The sequence below is a fragment of the Ranitomeya variabilis genome, chromosome 6 (genome assembly GCF_051348905.1).
Source record: "Ranitomeya variabilis isolate aRanVar5 chromosome 6, aRanVar5.hap1, whole genome shotgun sequence".
In the NCBI taxonomy this organism is placed as follows: domain Eukaryota; kingdom Metazoa; phylum Chordata; class Amphibia; order Anura; family Dendrobatidae; genus Ranitomeya; species Ranitomeya variabilis.
In genome coordinates this window covers 580,593,712-580,609,270 of record NC_135237.1, presented here as the reverse complement: position 1 = coordinate 580,609,270, position 15,559 = coordinate 580,593,712, and the positions used below count along the sequence as shown (strand labels likewise).

At 59.9% G+C, this 15,559-nt stretch overlaps 1 protein-coding gene across 3 annotated transcripts in view; it reads left to right on the top strand.

Moving 5' to 3' along the window:
• The window catches only part of MROH1 (maestro heat like repeat family member 1), a 190,050-nt gene that overhangs the window by 30,697 nt on the left and 143,794 nt on the right, over positions 1 to 15,559 (top strand). For all 3 annotated transcript variants that reach the window (XM_077271559.1, XM_077271557.1, XM_077271558.1), the window contains exons 6-15: positions 3,584 to 3,682; positions 5,641 to 5,792; positions 5,928 to 6,068; positions 10,744 to 10,836; positions 11,424 to 11,502; positions 12,543 to 12,656; positions 12,737 to 12,810; positions 14,239 to 14,361; positions 14,474 to 14,584; positions 14,813 to 14,957. In XM_077271559.1, coding sequence (XP_077127674.1) covers positions 3,584 to 3,682; positions 5,641 to 5,792; positions 5,928 to 6,068; positions 10,744 to 10,836; positions 11,424 to 11,502; positions 12,543 to 12,656; positions 12,737 to 12,810; positions 14,239 to 14,361; positions 14,474 to 14,584; positions 14,813 to 14,957 — 1,131 coding nt within the window. The remainder of the gene's footprint in view (positions 1 to 3,583; positions 3,683 to 5,640; positions 5,793 to 5,927; positions 6,069 to 10,743; positions 10,837 to 11,423; positions 11,503 to 12,542; positions 12,657 to 12,736; positions 12,811 to 14,238; positions 14,362 to 14,473; positions 14,585 to 14,812; positions 14,958 to 15,559) is intronic.

The window sequence follows — 15,559 nt, the reverse complement described above, 5'->3', positions numbered from 1 at the left end:
AAAATGACATACGAAGTATGAAGATAAGTTTAGCAAATTGAGGTCCGCTTACTAGATAGTAGGAAGACAGAAAAGGGAACTTTACAGTCAGCTGAAAACCCTTTCAAAACACCATCCTGAAATTACTTTAAGACTCTAATATCAACTCATGACACCAGAGTGGCAATTTCAGCTCACAAGAGCTTCCAGCCTCAGAAATATTCAAAAACAGAGAACTGGAACAAAAATGCAAAACAATCTTTGGACTACAAGTCCAACTTAGCTGATAGTAGTCTAGGAGCAGGAACATGCAACAGAAAGGCTTCTGGTAACATTGTTGGCCGGCATAGAAATGACTGAGGAGCAAGGCTAAATAGAAACTCCCACATCCTGATGGAAACAGGTGAACAGAGGAGATGAAGCACACAAGTTCAGTACCACCAGTGACCACCGGGGGAGCCCAGAAACCAAATTCACAACAGCTCACACACCTTAGGCTATGAATTCTTTAGACCATACAAGGTTCAACTGTTAAAGTTTTATGCTTTAATACAAAAAGTACAGTGCTTACAGTAAAGAAAAAGATACAAAAATATGTAACTAAAAGACATACAACTATACAAAACAGTATAAAATAAACAGGAGGAAATTTATAGAAATAGCTAACTTGTAGTCTGCTTCTGCTCCCTGAGGGTAGGATGAATATAGATTGGATCACATCAGCTTCCCAGGCTGCCCTCACATGTGAACAATTTTGAATGTATACAAGCCAAATTTATAGTCACTCTGGAGGTCAGATTTCTAGACCAGACCCTCAAGTTGATATTCTAATTGCTTGTTTTTGATTGGACCACAACCGAGCCCCCAACGAATATATTATTTTCTCTGAGATTCTTTGTGTAAAGCTTCCCACAGATAGACAGTGTCGGGCTGTAATTGACATCTCTCTTCAAAGAGCTAGGAGGTGTCAAATGTTCCCTTGCTTCTTGGTTCCCAGCATGACCCCCCTGGTGAGATTGGAGACAGAAGTCTGCTGTCTCCGGAAAATACATATTAACACCTGGGTGAGACCTGCAGCCTTCAGGACAGATGTTCAATTATTACTAGTCACACAATAAACCTATACATAGTTCACTGCACACATATATTTTTATACATATTTCAATAGTCACGTCCTCTGAGGTGAATTACTCTACTAATCTGGGTTAGCTCCGGACCCGTTAATAATTACTAACTCGGAGCTGGTGGCAGCGGATTTGTTCTGTGCGTTTGGGAGGCTTTGTAGCGACGGACGGCGTTGATAATTATTATTCCCGCCTGAGTGGGAGTAGTTATACCGCCCTCGCTGCAGTGTGCCCAATAGCCAGTACAAAGTAAGGCAGACTTTCTGGTGACTAATTGTCTTAGATGCAGTACCCCACCTGACCTGAGATTAAGGGCGCGTCGGAGAGATACAAGTTCCAAACTGGAAGTGGGATATAGATAAATCCCCTTCAGAAGGAACCAGGGGCAACCAAACAACCCCGGTTCATGACAAATTGGTGTGATTCCTGACATACCCTCCATCATCAGTATCTGCTGACTGCACATCTCCTCCATCATCAGTATCTGGTGACCGCCCGTCCCCTCCATCATCAGTATCTGGTGACCGCCCGTCCCCTCCATCATCAGTATCTGGTGACCGCCCGTCCCCTCCATCATCAGTATCTGGTGACCGCCCGTCCCCTCCATCATTAGTATCTGGTGACCGCCTGTCCCCTCCATCATCAGTATCTGGTGACTGCCCATCCCCTCCATCATCAGTATCTGGTGACCGCCTGTCCCCTCCATCATCAGTATCTGGTGACCGCCCGTCCCCTCCATCATCAGTATCTGGTGACCGCCCGTCCCCTCCATCATCAGTATCTGGTGACCGCCCGTCCCCTCCATCATCAGTATCTGGTGACCGCCCGTCCCCTCCATCATCAGTATCTGGTGACCGCCCGTCCCCTCCATCATCAGTATCTGGTGACCGCCCGTCCCCTCCATCAGTATCTGGTGACCGCCCGTCCCCTCCATCATCAGTATCTGGTGACCCCCGTCCCCTCCATCATCAGTATCTGGTGACCGCCCGTCCCCTCCATCATCAGTATCTGCTGACTGCACATCTCCTCCATCATCAGTATCTGGTGACCGCCCGTCCCCTCCATCATCAGTATCTGGTGACCGCCCGTCCCCTCCATCATCAGTATCTGGTGACCGCCCGTCCCCTCCATCATCAGTATCTGGTGACCGCCCGTCCCCTCCATCATTAGTATCTGGTGACCGCCTGTCCCCTCCATCATCAGTATCTGGTGACTGCCCATCCCCTCCATCATCAGTATCTGGTGACCGCCTGTCCCCTCCATCATCAGTATCTGGTGACCGCCCGTCCCCTCCATCATCAGTATCTGGTGACCGCCCGTCCCCTCCATCATCAGTATCTGGTGACCGCCCGTCCCCTCCATCATCAGTATCTGGTGACCGCCCGTCCCCTCCATCATCAGTATCTGGTGACCGCCCGTCCCCTCCATCATCAGTATCTGGTGACCGCCCGTCCCCTCCATCAGTATCTGGTGACCGCCCGTCCCCTCCATCATCAGTATCTGGTGACCCCCGTCCCCTCCATCATCAGTATCTGGTGACCGCCCGTCCCCTCCATCATCAGTATCTGGTGACCGCCCGTCCCCTCCATCATCAGTATCTGGTGACCGCCCGTCTCCTCCATCATCAGTATCTGGTGACTGCCCGTCTCCTCCATCATCAGAGCTGCCCCCAGATCTTCTGTATAATGAGGCTTGTGTGGATCCTTCTTGTGATGACAGACGGGATGGGATCTCCTCTGCTTCCCCCCTCTGTAAATCTCTTCACTGGCTCCCATTCCCTCAGCCTATCCAGTTCAAACTACTAACACTGACCTACAAAGCCGTCCACAACCTGTCCCCTCCCTATATCTCTGAACTAATCTTCCTTCACGTAATCTTTGATCCTCCCAAGACCTCCTACTCTCCTCCACATATTCGTTCCTCACACAACCGCCTCCAAGATTTCTCCCGAATATCCCCCATCCTCTGGAATTCCATGCCTCAACACGTCCGACTATCCACCACCCTCGGATCCTTCAGATGGAACCTGAAAGCCTACAGCCTGCAATAACCATTTAATTCTGCCGCGCCACCACCAGCCGAGCTGCCGTCTCCCCATTATCCCGTAGAATGTAAGTCCGCAAGGACAGGGTCCTCGCCCCTCTGTACCAGTCTCCTTGTAAATATGTTTGCTGTAAACGATATGTATAATTCTGTATGTAACCCTTTCTCATGTACAGCACCATGGAATTAATGGTGCTATATAAATAATAATAATGTGAGATCAGATACCGACGCCGGAGGTGACGGGCGGTCACCGGATACTACTGGGATTATAATTCATGAGAATAGTCTATTAACCCTTCCATGACTGTAATCTGACTGTCTGCAGCCCCTCGCGTGCGCTGTAACATTACATAGCCATTGTAGCCTGCCTGGGGCCCCATGTTGTGAGTCCTCCGGGGCCCGCTGTATGTAGTGACTGTGGCTGTTCTCCGCAGTATTTGGCATGGTCCCGTTCCTGAACTCTATCCTGGGCACGATGCTCCCGATGTTGGGGATGGTAAAGCAGGACCCCGTGAAGGCCGTCTTCTGTGTTGGTGAGTAATGTGGGGAGACATGCTTGTGGTGCATGCAGGATGCACAGGAGCCCCTGACCCTGCACGGGTGTATATACATGAAAGTGATGGTCGGGGTCTCCCCGGGTGGGCGCTTTACTTCTCACTTCCTTTTCTGCACACTGGAGCTGTGCATCCGTGACGATCGGGACACGGCGAGCAGCTGGTGCTGCGCTCGAGCAACTTGGTGTTATTATTGGGCAAAAAGTGTGTAGGACCCTGGTTCTGTGATTGGGTCATTAGTCCACGGGCCGGCGGCCCAGAGCCCTGCGAGCTTCCCCACCACCCGCCAGCCCAGAGCCCTGCGAGCATCTAACCGGGAGCCGCCGCTATGATGGCGAGAGATGTACAGTGATCTAACTGCAAGAGAAGTGCTGCGTAAGTGTGCATCATCTGCCTGCCCCTCCACGGACACTCTCGCTGGTCACTCCCCAGCTGCACACCTCTCAGGCTCTGGCACACTGTCCACCATTAAATGTCTATTTTCTCCCTAACATAAGACCGCTCAGCTGCCTGACCGGTGAGGACGCGGCCCCCCTCTGGACGCACGGCCCCCCTCTGGACGCACCGCCCGCCTCTGGACGCGGCCCGCCGGGTGCATCTCACCCGGACCTGATTTTACCACACACAAAAATGAAACAAAAAGTAACCAAAAAACTGTGTCCCAAAGTATTAGCAATAAAATCTACGGCTCGTTTCACAAAAACCGAGTCCTCGCTCCGCTCAGTGGTGAGAAGGAAAAGCGCAGCCCTTCCATATAAACCGAGTATAATAGCACAAACTATGAGCTCCTTAAAAAAAACTGTTCTGGATTACAGTAATTTTTTACTAGAAGGCTCAAAAAATAATCCAAGTCCGATGTCCCAGTAAAAACGACCACTTTTCCCAAACAAGAAGCCTCATACAGTAGCATTGTTTTGTGTCAGGTCCTTCCAGAAAAGTGTGTAAAAGTTTAATGATTTACATGCACCCAACATGACGCTACTGACAAATACAACTGACCCTAAAAACAACAAAACTGCCCCCATATGACCACACCGTGATCATAAGTTCTGGCCCTAGGAGCTCGTAAGAAACAAAAACCCAATCGGGCCGTGACGTGTCACGCTCGTGCCACAGGGTGTGGGTGTGACGCTCGGGCCACGGGGTGTGGGCGTGACGTGTGACGCTCCGGTCATGGGGGGTGGCCGTGACGTGTGACGCTCGGGCCATGGGGGGTGGCCGTGACATGTGACGCTCGGGCCATGGGGTGTGGGCGTGACGTGTGACGCTCCGGTCATGGGGGGTGGCCGTGACGTGTGACGCTCGGGCCATGGGGTGTGAGCGTGACGTGTGACGCTCCGGTCATGGGGTGTGACCGTGACGTGTGACGCTCGGGCCACAGGGTGTGGGTGTGACACTCGGGCCACGGGGTGTGGCCGTGACGTGTGACGCTTGGGCCATGGGGTGTGAGCGTGACGTGTGACGCTCCGGTCATGGGGTGTGGTCGTGACGTGTGACGCTCCGGTCATGGGGTGTGGCCGTGACGTGTGACGCTCGGGCCATGGGGTGTGGCCGTGACGTGTGACGCTCGGGCCACGGGGTGTGGCCATGACGTGGGGTTATTTTCCATGGGGTGTGGCCGTCACGTGACGCTCGGGCCGTGACGTGTGACGCTTGGGCCATGGGGTGTGGCCATGATGTGGGGCTTAAAGGGGTTTTCTCGACCTCTTCCATGTAACGTTGTGAAGTGCATGAAAAAATCCAATTTGCAATTTCCGTCTTAATAAAAATCGTCTGACTTCTCCTAAACCTCTGGAACTGTTTTGCTCCCATTCACTTGCCGTTGCCTCGGTTACCAGCCACCTCCTGAGGCATTCAGCGGTGGACGGTCTCCTAAGCACAGAGTGCAGCGCTCATGTGCTTCTCGTTATAAAGCCTGTAACAGCGGCCTTTCTCAGCTCTGCAGCATTTCAGTGAGAGTATTCTGGAATACCTGGCTAATCTGGACAAGGCCCCGGACCCCACTGTGAGGAAAGACACCTTCTCCTGTGACCTGTACAGCGCCCATGACGTCCTGTTCAATAACTGGCTGCAGAACCGCGAGTCCAAGGTGAGAGCGCGCAGGCCGAGCTCCGCAGCATCTGCGCACCTCCCCCAATTATTGCTCCTGGGGGCTGCCCGCCACCACAAAACGGCTCCACTGTCCCTATGACCCACTGCCTTTCCCCCATGTGGCCCTCTGCAGGTCCGGCTCGCAGTGGTTGAGGCTCTGGGTCCAATGAGTCACTTACTTCCCAATGAGAAGCTGGAGGAACAACTGTCTCGCCTGCTCCCGGGCATCCTGTCCCTCTACAAGAAGAACGTGGAGCCGTACTATGTGACCAAGGTGAGAGCAGGGTCCTGCTGCTGCCACCCTGTGCTCTCTCTGTGCGCCGGCCCCCTCCTTCCCCCTGCTCTCTCTGTGCCCGGCCCCCTCCTTACCCCGGCGCTCTCTGTGCGCCGGCCCCCTCCTTCCCCCTGTTCTCTCTCTCTGTGCCCGGCCCCCTCCTTCCCCCTGCTCTCTCTGTGCGCCGGCCCCCTCCTTACCCCGGCTCTCTCTGTGCGCCGGCCTCCTCCTTACCCCGACTCCCTCTCTCTGTGCGCCGGCCCCCTCCTTCTCCCAGCTCTCTCTGTGCCCGGCCCCCTCCTTCCCCCGGATCTCTGTGCGCCGGCCCCCTCCTTCCCCCTGCTCTCTCTCTCTGTGCCCGGCCCCCTCCTTCCCCCTGCTCTCTCTGCGCCGGCCCCCTCCTTCTCCCAGCTCTCTCTGTGCCCGGCCCCCTCCTTACCCCGGCGCTCTCTGTGCGCCGGCCCCCTCCTTCCCCCTGTTCTCTCTCTCTGTGCCCGGCCCCCTCCTTCCCCCTGCTCTCTCTGTGCGCCGGCCCCCTCCTTACCCCGGCTCTCTCTGTGCGCCGGCCTCCTCCTTACCCCGACTCCCTCTCTCTGTGCGCCGGCCCCCTCCTTCTCCCAGCTCTCTCTGTGCCCGGCCCCCTCCTTCCCCCGGATCTCTGTGCGCCGGCCCCCTCCTTCCCCCTGCTCTCTCTCTCTGTGCCCGGCCCCCTCCTTCCCCCTGCTCTCTCTGTGCGCCGGCCCCCTCCTTCTCCCAGCTCTCTCTGTGCCCGGCCCCCTCCTTCTCCCAGCTCTCTCTGTGCCCGGCCCCCTCCTTCCCCCGGATCTCTGTGCGCCGGCCCCCTCCTTCCCCCTGCTCTCTCTCTCTGTGCCCGGCCCCCTCCTTCCCCCTGCTCTCTCTGTGCGCCGGCCCCCTCCTTCTCCCAGCTCTCTCTGTGCCCGGCCCCCTCCTTACCCCGGCGCTCTCTGTGCGCCGGCCCCCTCCTTCCTCCTGTTCTCTCTCTCTGTGCCCGGCCCCCTCCTTACCCCGGCTCTCTCTGTGCGCCGGCCTCCTCCTTACCCCGACTCCCTCTCTCTGTGCGCCGGCCCCCTCCTTCTCCCAGCTCTCTCTGTGCCCGGCCCCCTCCTTCCCCCGGATCTCTGTGCGCCGGCCCCCTCCTTCCCCCGGCTCCCTCTCTGTGCGCCGGCCCCCTCCTCCCAGCTCTCTCTGTGCCCGGCCCCCTCCTTACCCCGGCGCTCTCTGTGCCCGGCCCCCTCCTTCCCCCTGCTCTCTCTGTGCGCCGGCCCCCTCCTTACCCCGGCTCTCTCTGTGCGCCGGCCTCCTCCTTACCCCGACTCCCTCTCTCTGTGCGCCGGCCCCCTCCTTCTCCCAGCTCTCTCTGTGCCCGGCCCCCTCCTTCCCCCGGATCTCTGTGCGCCGGCCCCCTCCTTCCCCCTGCTCTCTCTCTCTGTGCCCGGCCCCCTCCTTCCCCCTGCTCTCTCTGTGCGCCGGCCCCCTCCTTCTCCCAGCTCTCTCTGTGCCCGGCCCCCTCCTTACCCCGGCGCTCTCTGTGCGCCGGCCCCCTCCTTCCCCCTGTTCTCTCTCTCTGTGCCCGGCCCCCTCCTTCCCCCTGCTCTCTCTGTGCGCCGGCCCCCTCCTTACCCCGGCTCTCTCTGTGCGCCGGCCTCCTCCTTACCCCGACTCCCTCTCTCTGTGCGCCGGCCCCCTCCTTCTCCCAGCTCTCTCTGTGCCCGGCCCCCTCCTTCCCCCGGATCTCTGTGCGCCGGCCCCCTCCTTCCCCCTGCTCTCTCTCTCTGTGCCCGGCCCCCTCCTTCCCTGCTCTCTCTGTGCGCCGGCCCCCTCCTTCTCCCAGCTCTCTCTGTGCCCGGCCCCCTCCTTACCCCGGCGCTCTCTGTGCGCCGGCCCCCTCCTTCCTCCTGTTCTCTCTCTCTGTGCCCGGCCCCCTCCTTACCCCGGCTCTCTCTGTGCGCCGGCCTCCTCCTTACCCCGACTCCCTCTCTCTGTGCGCCGGCCCCCTCCTTCTCCCAGCTCTCTCTGTGCCCGGCCCCCTCCTTCCCCCGGATCTCTGTGCGCCGGCCCCCTCCTTCCCCCGGCTCCCTCTCTGTGCGCCGGCCCCCTCCTCCCAGCTCTCTCTGTGCCCGGCCCCCTCCTTCCCCCTGCTCTCTCTGTGCGCCGGCCCCCTCCTTCCCCCTGCTCTCTCTGTGCCCGGCCCCCTCCTTACCCCGGCGCTCCCTGTGCGCCGGCCCCCTCCTTCCCCCTGTTCTCTCTCTCTGTGCCCGGCCCCCTCCTTCCCCCTGCTCTCTCTGTGCGCCGGCCTCCTCCTTACCCCGACTCCCTCTCTCTGTGCGCCGGCCCCCTCCTTCTCCCAGCTCTCTCTGTGCCCGGCCCCCTCCTTCCCCCGGATCTCTGTGCGCCGGCCCCCTCCTTCCCCCTGCTCTCTCTCTCTGTGCCCGGCCCCCTCCTTCCCCCTGCTCTCTCTGTGCGCCGGCCCCCTCCTTCTCCCAGCTCTCTCTGTGCCCGGCCCCCTCCTTACCCCGGCGCTCTCTGTGCGCCGGCCCCCTCCTTCCCCCTGTTCTCTCTCTCTGTGCCCGGCCCCCTCCTTCCCCCTGCTCTCTCTGTGCGCCGGCCCCCTCCTTACCCCGGCTCTCTCTGTGCGCCGGCCTCCTCCTTACCCCGACTCCCTCTCTCTGTGCGCCGGCCCCCTCCTTCTCCCAGCTCTCTCTGTGCCCGGCCCCCTCCTTCCCCCGGATCTCTGTGCGCCGGCCCCCTCCTTCCCCCTGCTCTCTCTCTCTGTGCCCGGCCCCCTCCTTCCCCCTGCTCTCTCTGTGCGCCGGCCCCCTCCTTCTCCCAGCTCTCTCTGTGCCCGGCCCCCTCCTTACCCCGGCGCTCTCTGTGCGCCGGCCCCCTCCTTCCTCCTGTTCTCTCTCTCTGTGCCCGGCCCCCTCCTTACCCCGGCTCTCTCTGTGCGCCGGCCTCCTCCTTACCCCGACTCCCTCTCTCTGTGCGCCGGCCCCCTCCTTCTCCCAGCTCTCTCTGTGCCCGGCCCCCTCCTTCCCCCGGATCTCTGTGCGCCGGCCCCCTCCTTCCCCCGGCTCCCTCTCTGTGCGCCGGCCCCCTCCTCCCAGCTCTCTCTGTGCCCGGCCCCCTCCTTCCCCCTGCTCTCTCTGTGCGCCGGCCCCCTCCTTCCCCCTGCTCTCTCTGTGCCCGGCCCCCTCCTTACCCCGGCGCTCTCTGTGCGCCGGCCCCCTCCTTCCCCCTGTTCTCTCTCTCTGTGCCCGGCCCCCTCCTTCCCCCTGCTCTCTCTGTGCGCCGGCCCCCTCCTTACCCCGGCTCTCTCTGTGCGCCGGCCTCCTCCTTACCCCGACTCCCTCTCTCTGTGCGCCGGCCCCCTCCTTCTCCCAGCTCTCTCTGTGCCCGGCCCCCTCCTTCCCCCGGATCTCTGTGCGCCGGCCCCCTCCTTCCCCCTGCTCTCTCTCTCTGTGCCCGGCCCCCTCCTTCCCCCTGCTCTCTCTGTGCGCCGGCCCCCTCCTCCCAGCTCTCTCTGTGCCCGGCCCCCTCCTTACCCCGGCGCTCTCTGTGCGCCGGCCCCCTCCTTCCTCCTGTTCTCTCTCTCTGTGCCCGGCCCCCTCCTTACCCCGGCTCTCTCTGTGCGCCGGCCTCCTCCTTACCCCGACTCCCTCTCTCTGTGCGCCGGCCCCCTCCTTCTCCCAGCTCTCTCTGTGCCCGGCCCCCTCCTTCCCCCGGATCTCTGTGCGCCGGCCCCCTCCTTCCCCCGGCTCCCTCTCTGTGCGCCGGCCCCCTCCTTCCCCCGGCTCTCTCTCTGTGTCCAGACCCCTCCTTACCCCAGCTCCCTCTCTCTCTGCGCCGGCCCCCTCCTTACCCCAGCTCCCTCTCTCTGTGTGCCGTCCCCCTCCTTACCCTGGCTCCCTCTCTCTGTGCGCCGTCCCCCTCCTTACCCTGGCTCCCTCTCTCTGTGCGCCGGCCCCCTCATTACCCCGGCTCCTTCTCTCTGCGCCGGCCCCCTCCTTCCTCCAGCTATCTCTCTCTGTGCGCCGGCCCCCTCCTTACCCCGGTGCTCTCTCTCTCTGTGCGCCGGCCCCCTCCTTCCCCCGGCTCCCTCTCTGTGCGCCGGCCCCCTCCTTTCTCCCGGCTCTCCCTCTGTGCGCCAGCCCCCTCCTTCCCCCGGCTCCCTCTCTGTGCGCCGGCCCCCTCCTTCCCCCGGCTCTCTCTCTGTGTCCAGACCCCTCCTTACCCCAGCTCCCTCTCTCTCTGCGCCGGCCCCCTCCTTCCCCCGGCTCCCTCTCTGTGCGCCGGCCCCCTCCTTCCCCCATCTCTCTCTCTCTCTCTCTCTCTCTCTCTCTCTCTCTCTCTCTCTCTCTCTCTCTCTCTCTCTCTCTCTCTCTCTCTCTCTCTCTCTCTCTCTCTCTCTCTCTCTCTCTCTCTCCCCCTCTCCCCCTCCTTCCCCCGGCTCTCTCTCTGTGCCCGGACCCCTCCTTTCCCCCCCGGCTCTCCCTCTGTGCGCCGGCCCCCTCCTTCCCCCGGCTCTCCCTCTGTGCGCCGGCCCCCTCCTTCCCCCGGCTCTCTCTCTGTGCGCCGGCCCCCTCCTTCCCCCGGCTCTCTCTCTCTCTGTGCGCCGGCCCCTTTAGTCTCTTCTATGATGGTTCTCTTCTTGCAGAGTCTGTGTCAGATCCTGGAGAGCGCGGTGGGTAATGAGAGCCGTACGCTGGAGCCTCAGATAGAGTCTGTGCTGTCAGTGCTGCACACCCAGGTGAGGTGACGGCCGCCCGCCGACCTGTTCTGTGCGATCCACTAATTAATCATGGAGGAGGGAAAGGGAGCAGCTAAGTAGTCGCAGGATTGCAGCGTGGAGGCATCGTTGGTCTCGGATTTGTTTACCAGTTAAAGCTGTGCTTACATGGGTCCTCTGGGGCGGTGCCCCCCAGCCTGCCTGCCTGGGTCCTCTAGGGCGGTGCCCCCCAGCCTGCCTGCCTGGGTCCTCTGGGGCGGTGCCCCCCAGCCTGCCTGCCTGGGTCTTCTGGGGCGGTGCCCCCCAGCCTGCCTGGGTCCTCTGGGGCGGTGCCCCCCAGCCTGCCTGGGTCCTCTGGGGCGGTGCCCCCCAGCCTGCCTGCCTGGGTCCTCTGGGGCGGTGCCCCCTGCCTGCCTGGGTCTTTTGGGGCGGTGCCCCCCAACCTGCCTGCATGGGTCCTCTGGGGCGGCACCCCCAGCCTGCCTGCTTGCATGAATCTTCTGGGGTGTGTGGGGGAAAACAGGACAGGTTGGGCGGGTGCGTTCTGGGGCGCTGGAACGAGCGTGTGCTGTGTAGGTGGACTGTTGACTCCTCCATGTTGTCTGCAGATCTGCTCCTCCACAGACGCGGCCACACAGATGCTGGTGAGGAATCGGAACGAGGTTCTGCGCTGCTTCACAGTTCTCGGTAAGCGGGGGGATAGTCTGGGTTTGTGGGGTGGAAGAACACTCTTGTTTATTCACTAGGGGTTTGCATTGACTCTTCATTAAAGGGGCAGTTGTTATATTCTCATGTGATTGAGGTAAATGCTGAGGGTTCTGTTCTGCTGCCTCTGTGACTGCACTACCATGTGGCTCCTCAGGGGCGGGGCATGTAAATAGTGATCTGATGGACCAACACCATTAAGGGCCCTCCCATCATTAAATACCAAAATCCTATAAACATGTAGGAACATGAGCCATAAGGAGAAAACTTCAACTCTTTATTACAACGATTAAGACGTAGAAAATGTATAAAAACATGAAAAGGAGAGTAACAAACACGGCAAAGGCACACAAAAAGCCATAAAGTACAACCGCCCTTACTGAATAGTAAGAGCAACCTCAATGTCACAATGTATCACTCACAAGTGCAGGTATATGGAGGGAGAAACGCCGGCCACAAAATTACATGAAAGGATTGGAAAGACCAGTGTACAAAGTAGAATTAGACCTGTGTGGCAGGGAAGGAGCCCCGACGCGCGTTTCATGTACGGCTTCCTCAGAGGAGGGGAGTGATTCTGTCCCATCACATCTACACACCGGTATTCCAGTGGCCTATAGATACACGTTGGTATAAGTTGGTCCCGGTATAGAAGTGGTCATTATCATTTGGTGGCTTACCGAGTGATTCCCGGCTGAATCTGCTGCGGATTCATCGGTTATTTTCGCCTCGCTTCTATACAACCTTCTGATAATGGACGTGTGTGCTGCGGATATTTTCTTTACCAGCATTTTTCGGCCCTGTCCCTTCGTATTTCTCCCTCCATATACCAGCAGTTGTGAGTGATACGTTGTGACAGCGAGGTTCCTGCCGCTCGGTGAGGGACGGCGGTTGTACTTTGTGACTTTACTGTTGTTGTCACTCTCCTTTTTCTACATCTCCTACGTCTCGATCCTTGTAATAGAGTTGAGGTTTTCTCCCGCTCACCTTCCTGCGTCTCGCTGTAACCTCCATCTTTCCCACAGCCTCTTCATTTCCCGATAACCTCCTCTCCTTTCTGCTCCCCAAACTGGAGACCAGTAACCCCAAAGTGCGTGTGGGGACCCTGGTAATCCTCAAGCAGGTCATCAACTCTGCAGGTAAGCGGGGGCCGGGGCCACAGGCTTCCCAGATGATGATGATGCTTTGCTCTCATTTTCTGACTGATCTTGGATTTCAGCTTCTGTGATGGAGGTGAAAAAACCTCTGATCCTGACTGCGGTCAGAGCGTCCCTCCAGGACGGCAGCAACCAGGTGAGTGTCCCTGCATCCCCCCAAAACTATTCCCACCATGGGAGTTTGTGCCATGGGCTCACCTGGGGTCCTCCCATTTGTATGTTTGTGTCTGGTGGGCTTGTCTGGGGTCCCCCTGTGTGTGGCTCACCTAGGGTGTATGTGTGGTGGCCTCACCCAGAGTCATCCCATGTGTGTGGGGGTTCCTGTTTTGGTGCGTCTACCCCTGGGGTCCTTATTTAGTGTCTCTGCCCATGGGGTCTTTATTTGGCATGTCTCTGCCCCGGGGGCCCCTTGCTTGGCTTGTCTCTGCCCCAGGGGTCCCTTGTTTGGCTTGTCTCTGCCCCGGGGGCCCCTTGTTTGGCTTGTCTCTGCCCCGGGGTCCCTTGTTTGGCTTGTCTCTGCCCCGGGGGCTCCTTGTTTGGCTTGTCTCTGCCCCGGGGGTCCCTTGTTTGGCTTGTCTCTGCCCCGGGGGCCCCTTGTTTGGCTTGTCTCTGCCCCGGGGTCCCTTGTTTGGCTTGTCTCTGCCCCGGGGGCTCCTTGTTTGGAGTGTCTCTGCCCCGGGGGTCCCTTGTTTGGCGTGTCTCTGCCCCGGGGGCCCCTTGTTTGGCGTGTCTCTGCCCCGGGGGTCCCTTGTTTGGCTTGTCTCTGCCCCGGGGGCCCCTTGTTTGGCTTGTCTCTGCCCCGGGGTCCCTTGTTTGGCTTGTCTCTGCCCCGGGGGCTCCTTGTTTGGAGTGTCTCTGCCCCGGGGGCCCCTTGTTTGGCGTGTCTCTGCCCCGGGGGCCCCTTGTTTGGCGTGTCTCTGCCCCGGGGGCCCCTTGTTTGGCGTGTCTCTGCCCCGGGGGTCCCTTGTTTGGCGTGTCTATGCCCCGGGGGTCCCTTTGTTTGGCGTGTCTCTGCCCCGGGGGCCCCTTGTTTAGCTTGTCTCTGCCCCGGGGGCCCCTTGTTTGGCTTGTCTCTGCCCCGGGGGTCCCTTGTTTGGCGTGTCTATGCCCCGGGGGTCCCTTTGTTTGGCGTGTCTCTGCCCCGGGGGCCCCTTGTTTAGCTTGTCTCTGCCCCGGGGGCTCCTTGTTTGGCTTGTCTCTGCCCCGGGGGCCCCTTGTTTGGCGTGTCTCTGCCCCGGGGGCCCCTTGTTTGGCGTGTCTCTGCCCCGGGGGCCCCTTGTTTGGCGTGTCTCTGCCCCGGGGGCCCCTTGTTTGGCGTGTCTCTGCCCCGGGGGTCCCTTGTTTGGCGTGTCTCTGCCCCGGGGGCCCCTTGTTTGGCGTGTCTCTGCCCCGGGGGTCCCTTGTTTGGCGTGTCTATGCCCAGGGGGTCCCTTTGTTTGGCGTGTCTCTGCCCCGGGGGCCCCTTGTTTAGCTTGTCTCTGCCCCGGGGGCCCCTTGTATGGCTTGTCTCTGCCCCGGGGGCCCTGGCACGTCCGGCGGTCTCCTGTACCCTCTCTCTCGGCAGGTGAGGAAGGCGATGGTGCAGCTGATCAGTACCATGGCCCATCATGGCTACCTGGAGCAGCCGGGGGGAGAGGTGATGCTGGACTACATCATCCGGCTGTGCTGCGTGTCTGCGGAGAGCTCGGTAAGCTGCAGGATGGGAGGAGTAGTACCTGCTGTGTGGGTTCTGCGCCATCACATGCGGAGCGTCCATCCGCGGACCCCTCAGATATTAACGGTCTCCCCTCCGTCATCAGCCGCGGCGGCGGCAGAGCATCGGGCAGGAAGACGTGACGGAAGAAAGTGTGAGACGGATCAGTATCAACACCCTGTACCTGATCAGCACCACGGTGGAGCGCATGAGCAACGTGAGTCCCCGCCACCGCTGCACATCGCGCTGTTAACCCCTGACATGCTGCCGACATTTTGATATTTTGTCTTTGATACTTTTATGCGATTCTTCTACTTGATGTGTGAAACGTGACCCTGTGCTCCGCTCAGACACCGATGTTGCGGTGTACTGCATGGCAGGAAGAGGTTAATGCACCAACGGCTTATGTCAGGTGAATAGTTAACACATCGTGTTCCTCCGGCAGATCCTGTGGCCCCACCTGCTGGAGTTTGTGGTCCCTGTACAGTTCACCAACGCCCTGACCCCGCTGTGCAAGAGCCTGGTGCACCTGGGCCAGAAGAAGCAGGAGGAAGGCGTGGAGGAGTTCCTCATCAACTTCAATGTGAACGGTGAGCCCACCGCCCAACATGTCACCCCTCCTAGGAGCTCCACGTCCAATATGTCACCCCTCCTAGGAGCTCCACGTCCAATATGTCACCCCTCCTAGGAGCTCCACGTCCAATATGTCACCCCTCCAGGAGCTCCACCCCCAACATGTCATCCCTCCTAGGAGCTCCACCCCCAACATGTCATCCCTCCTAGGAGCTCCGCCCCCAATATGTCACCCCTCCTAGGAGCTCCACCCCCCAATATGTCACCCCTCCTAGGAGCTCCACCACCCCCTAATATGCCACCCCTCCTAGGTGCTCCACCCCCAACATGTCATCCCTCCTAGGAGCTCCACCCCCCAATGGCACCTCTCCTAGGAGCTCCGCCCCAATATGTCACCCCTCCTAGGAGCTCCACCCCCCAATGTCACCCCTCCTAGGAGCTCCACCACCCCCTAATATGCCACCCCTCCTAGGTGCTCCACCCCCAACATGTCATCCATCCTAGGAGCTCCACCCCCAACATGTCATCCCTCCTAGGAGCTCCACCCCCAACATGTCATCCCTCCTAGGAGCTCCACCCCCAACATGTCATCCCTCCTAGGAGCTCCAACCCCCAATAT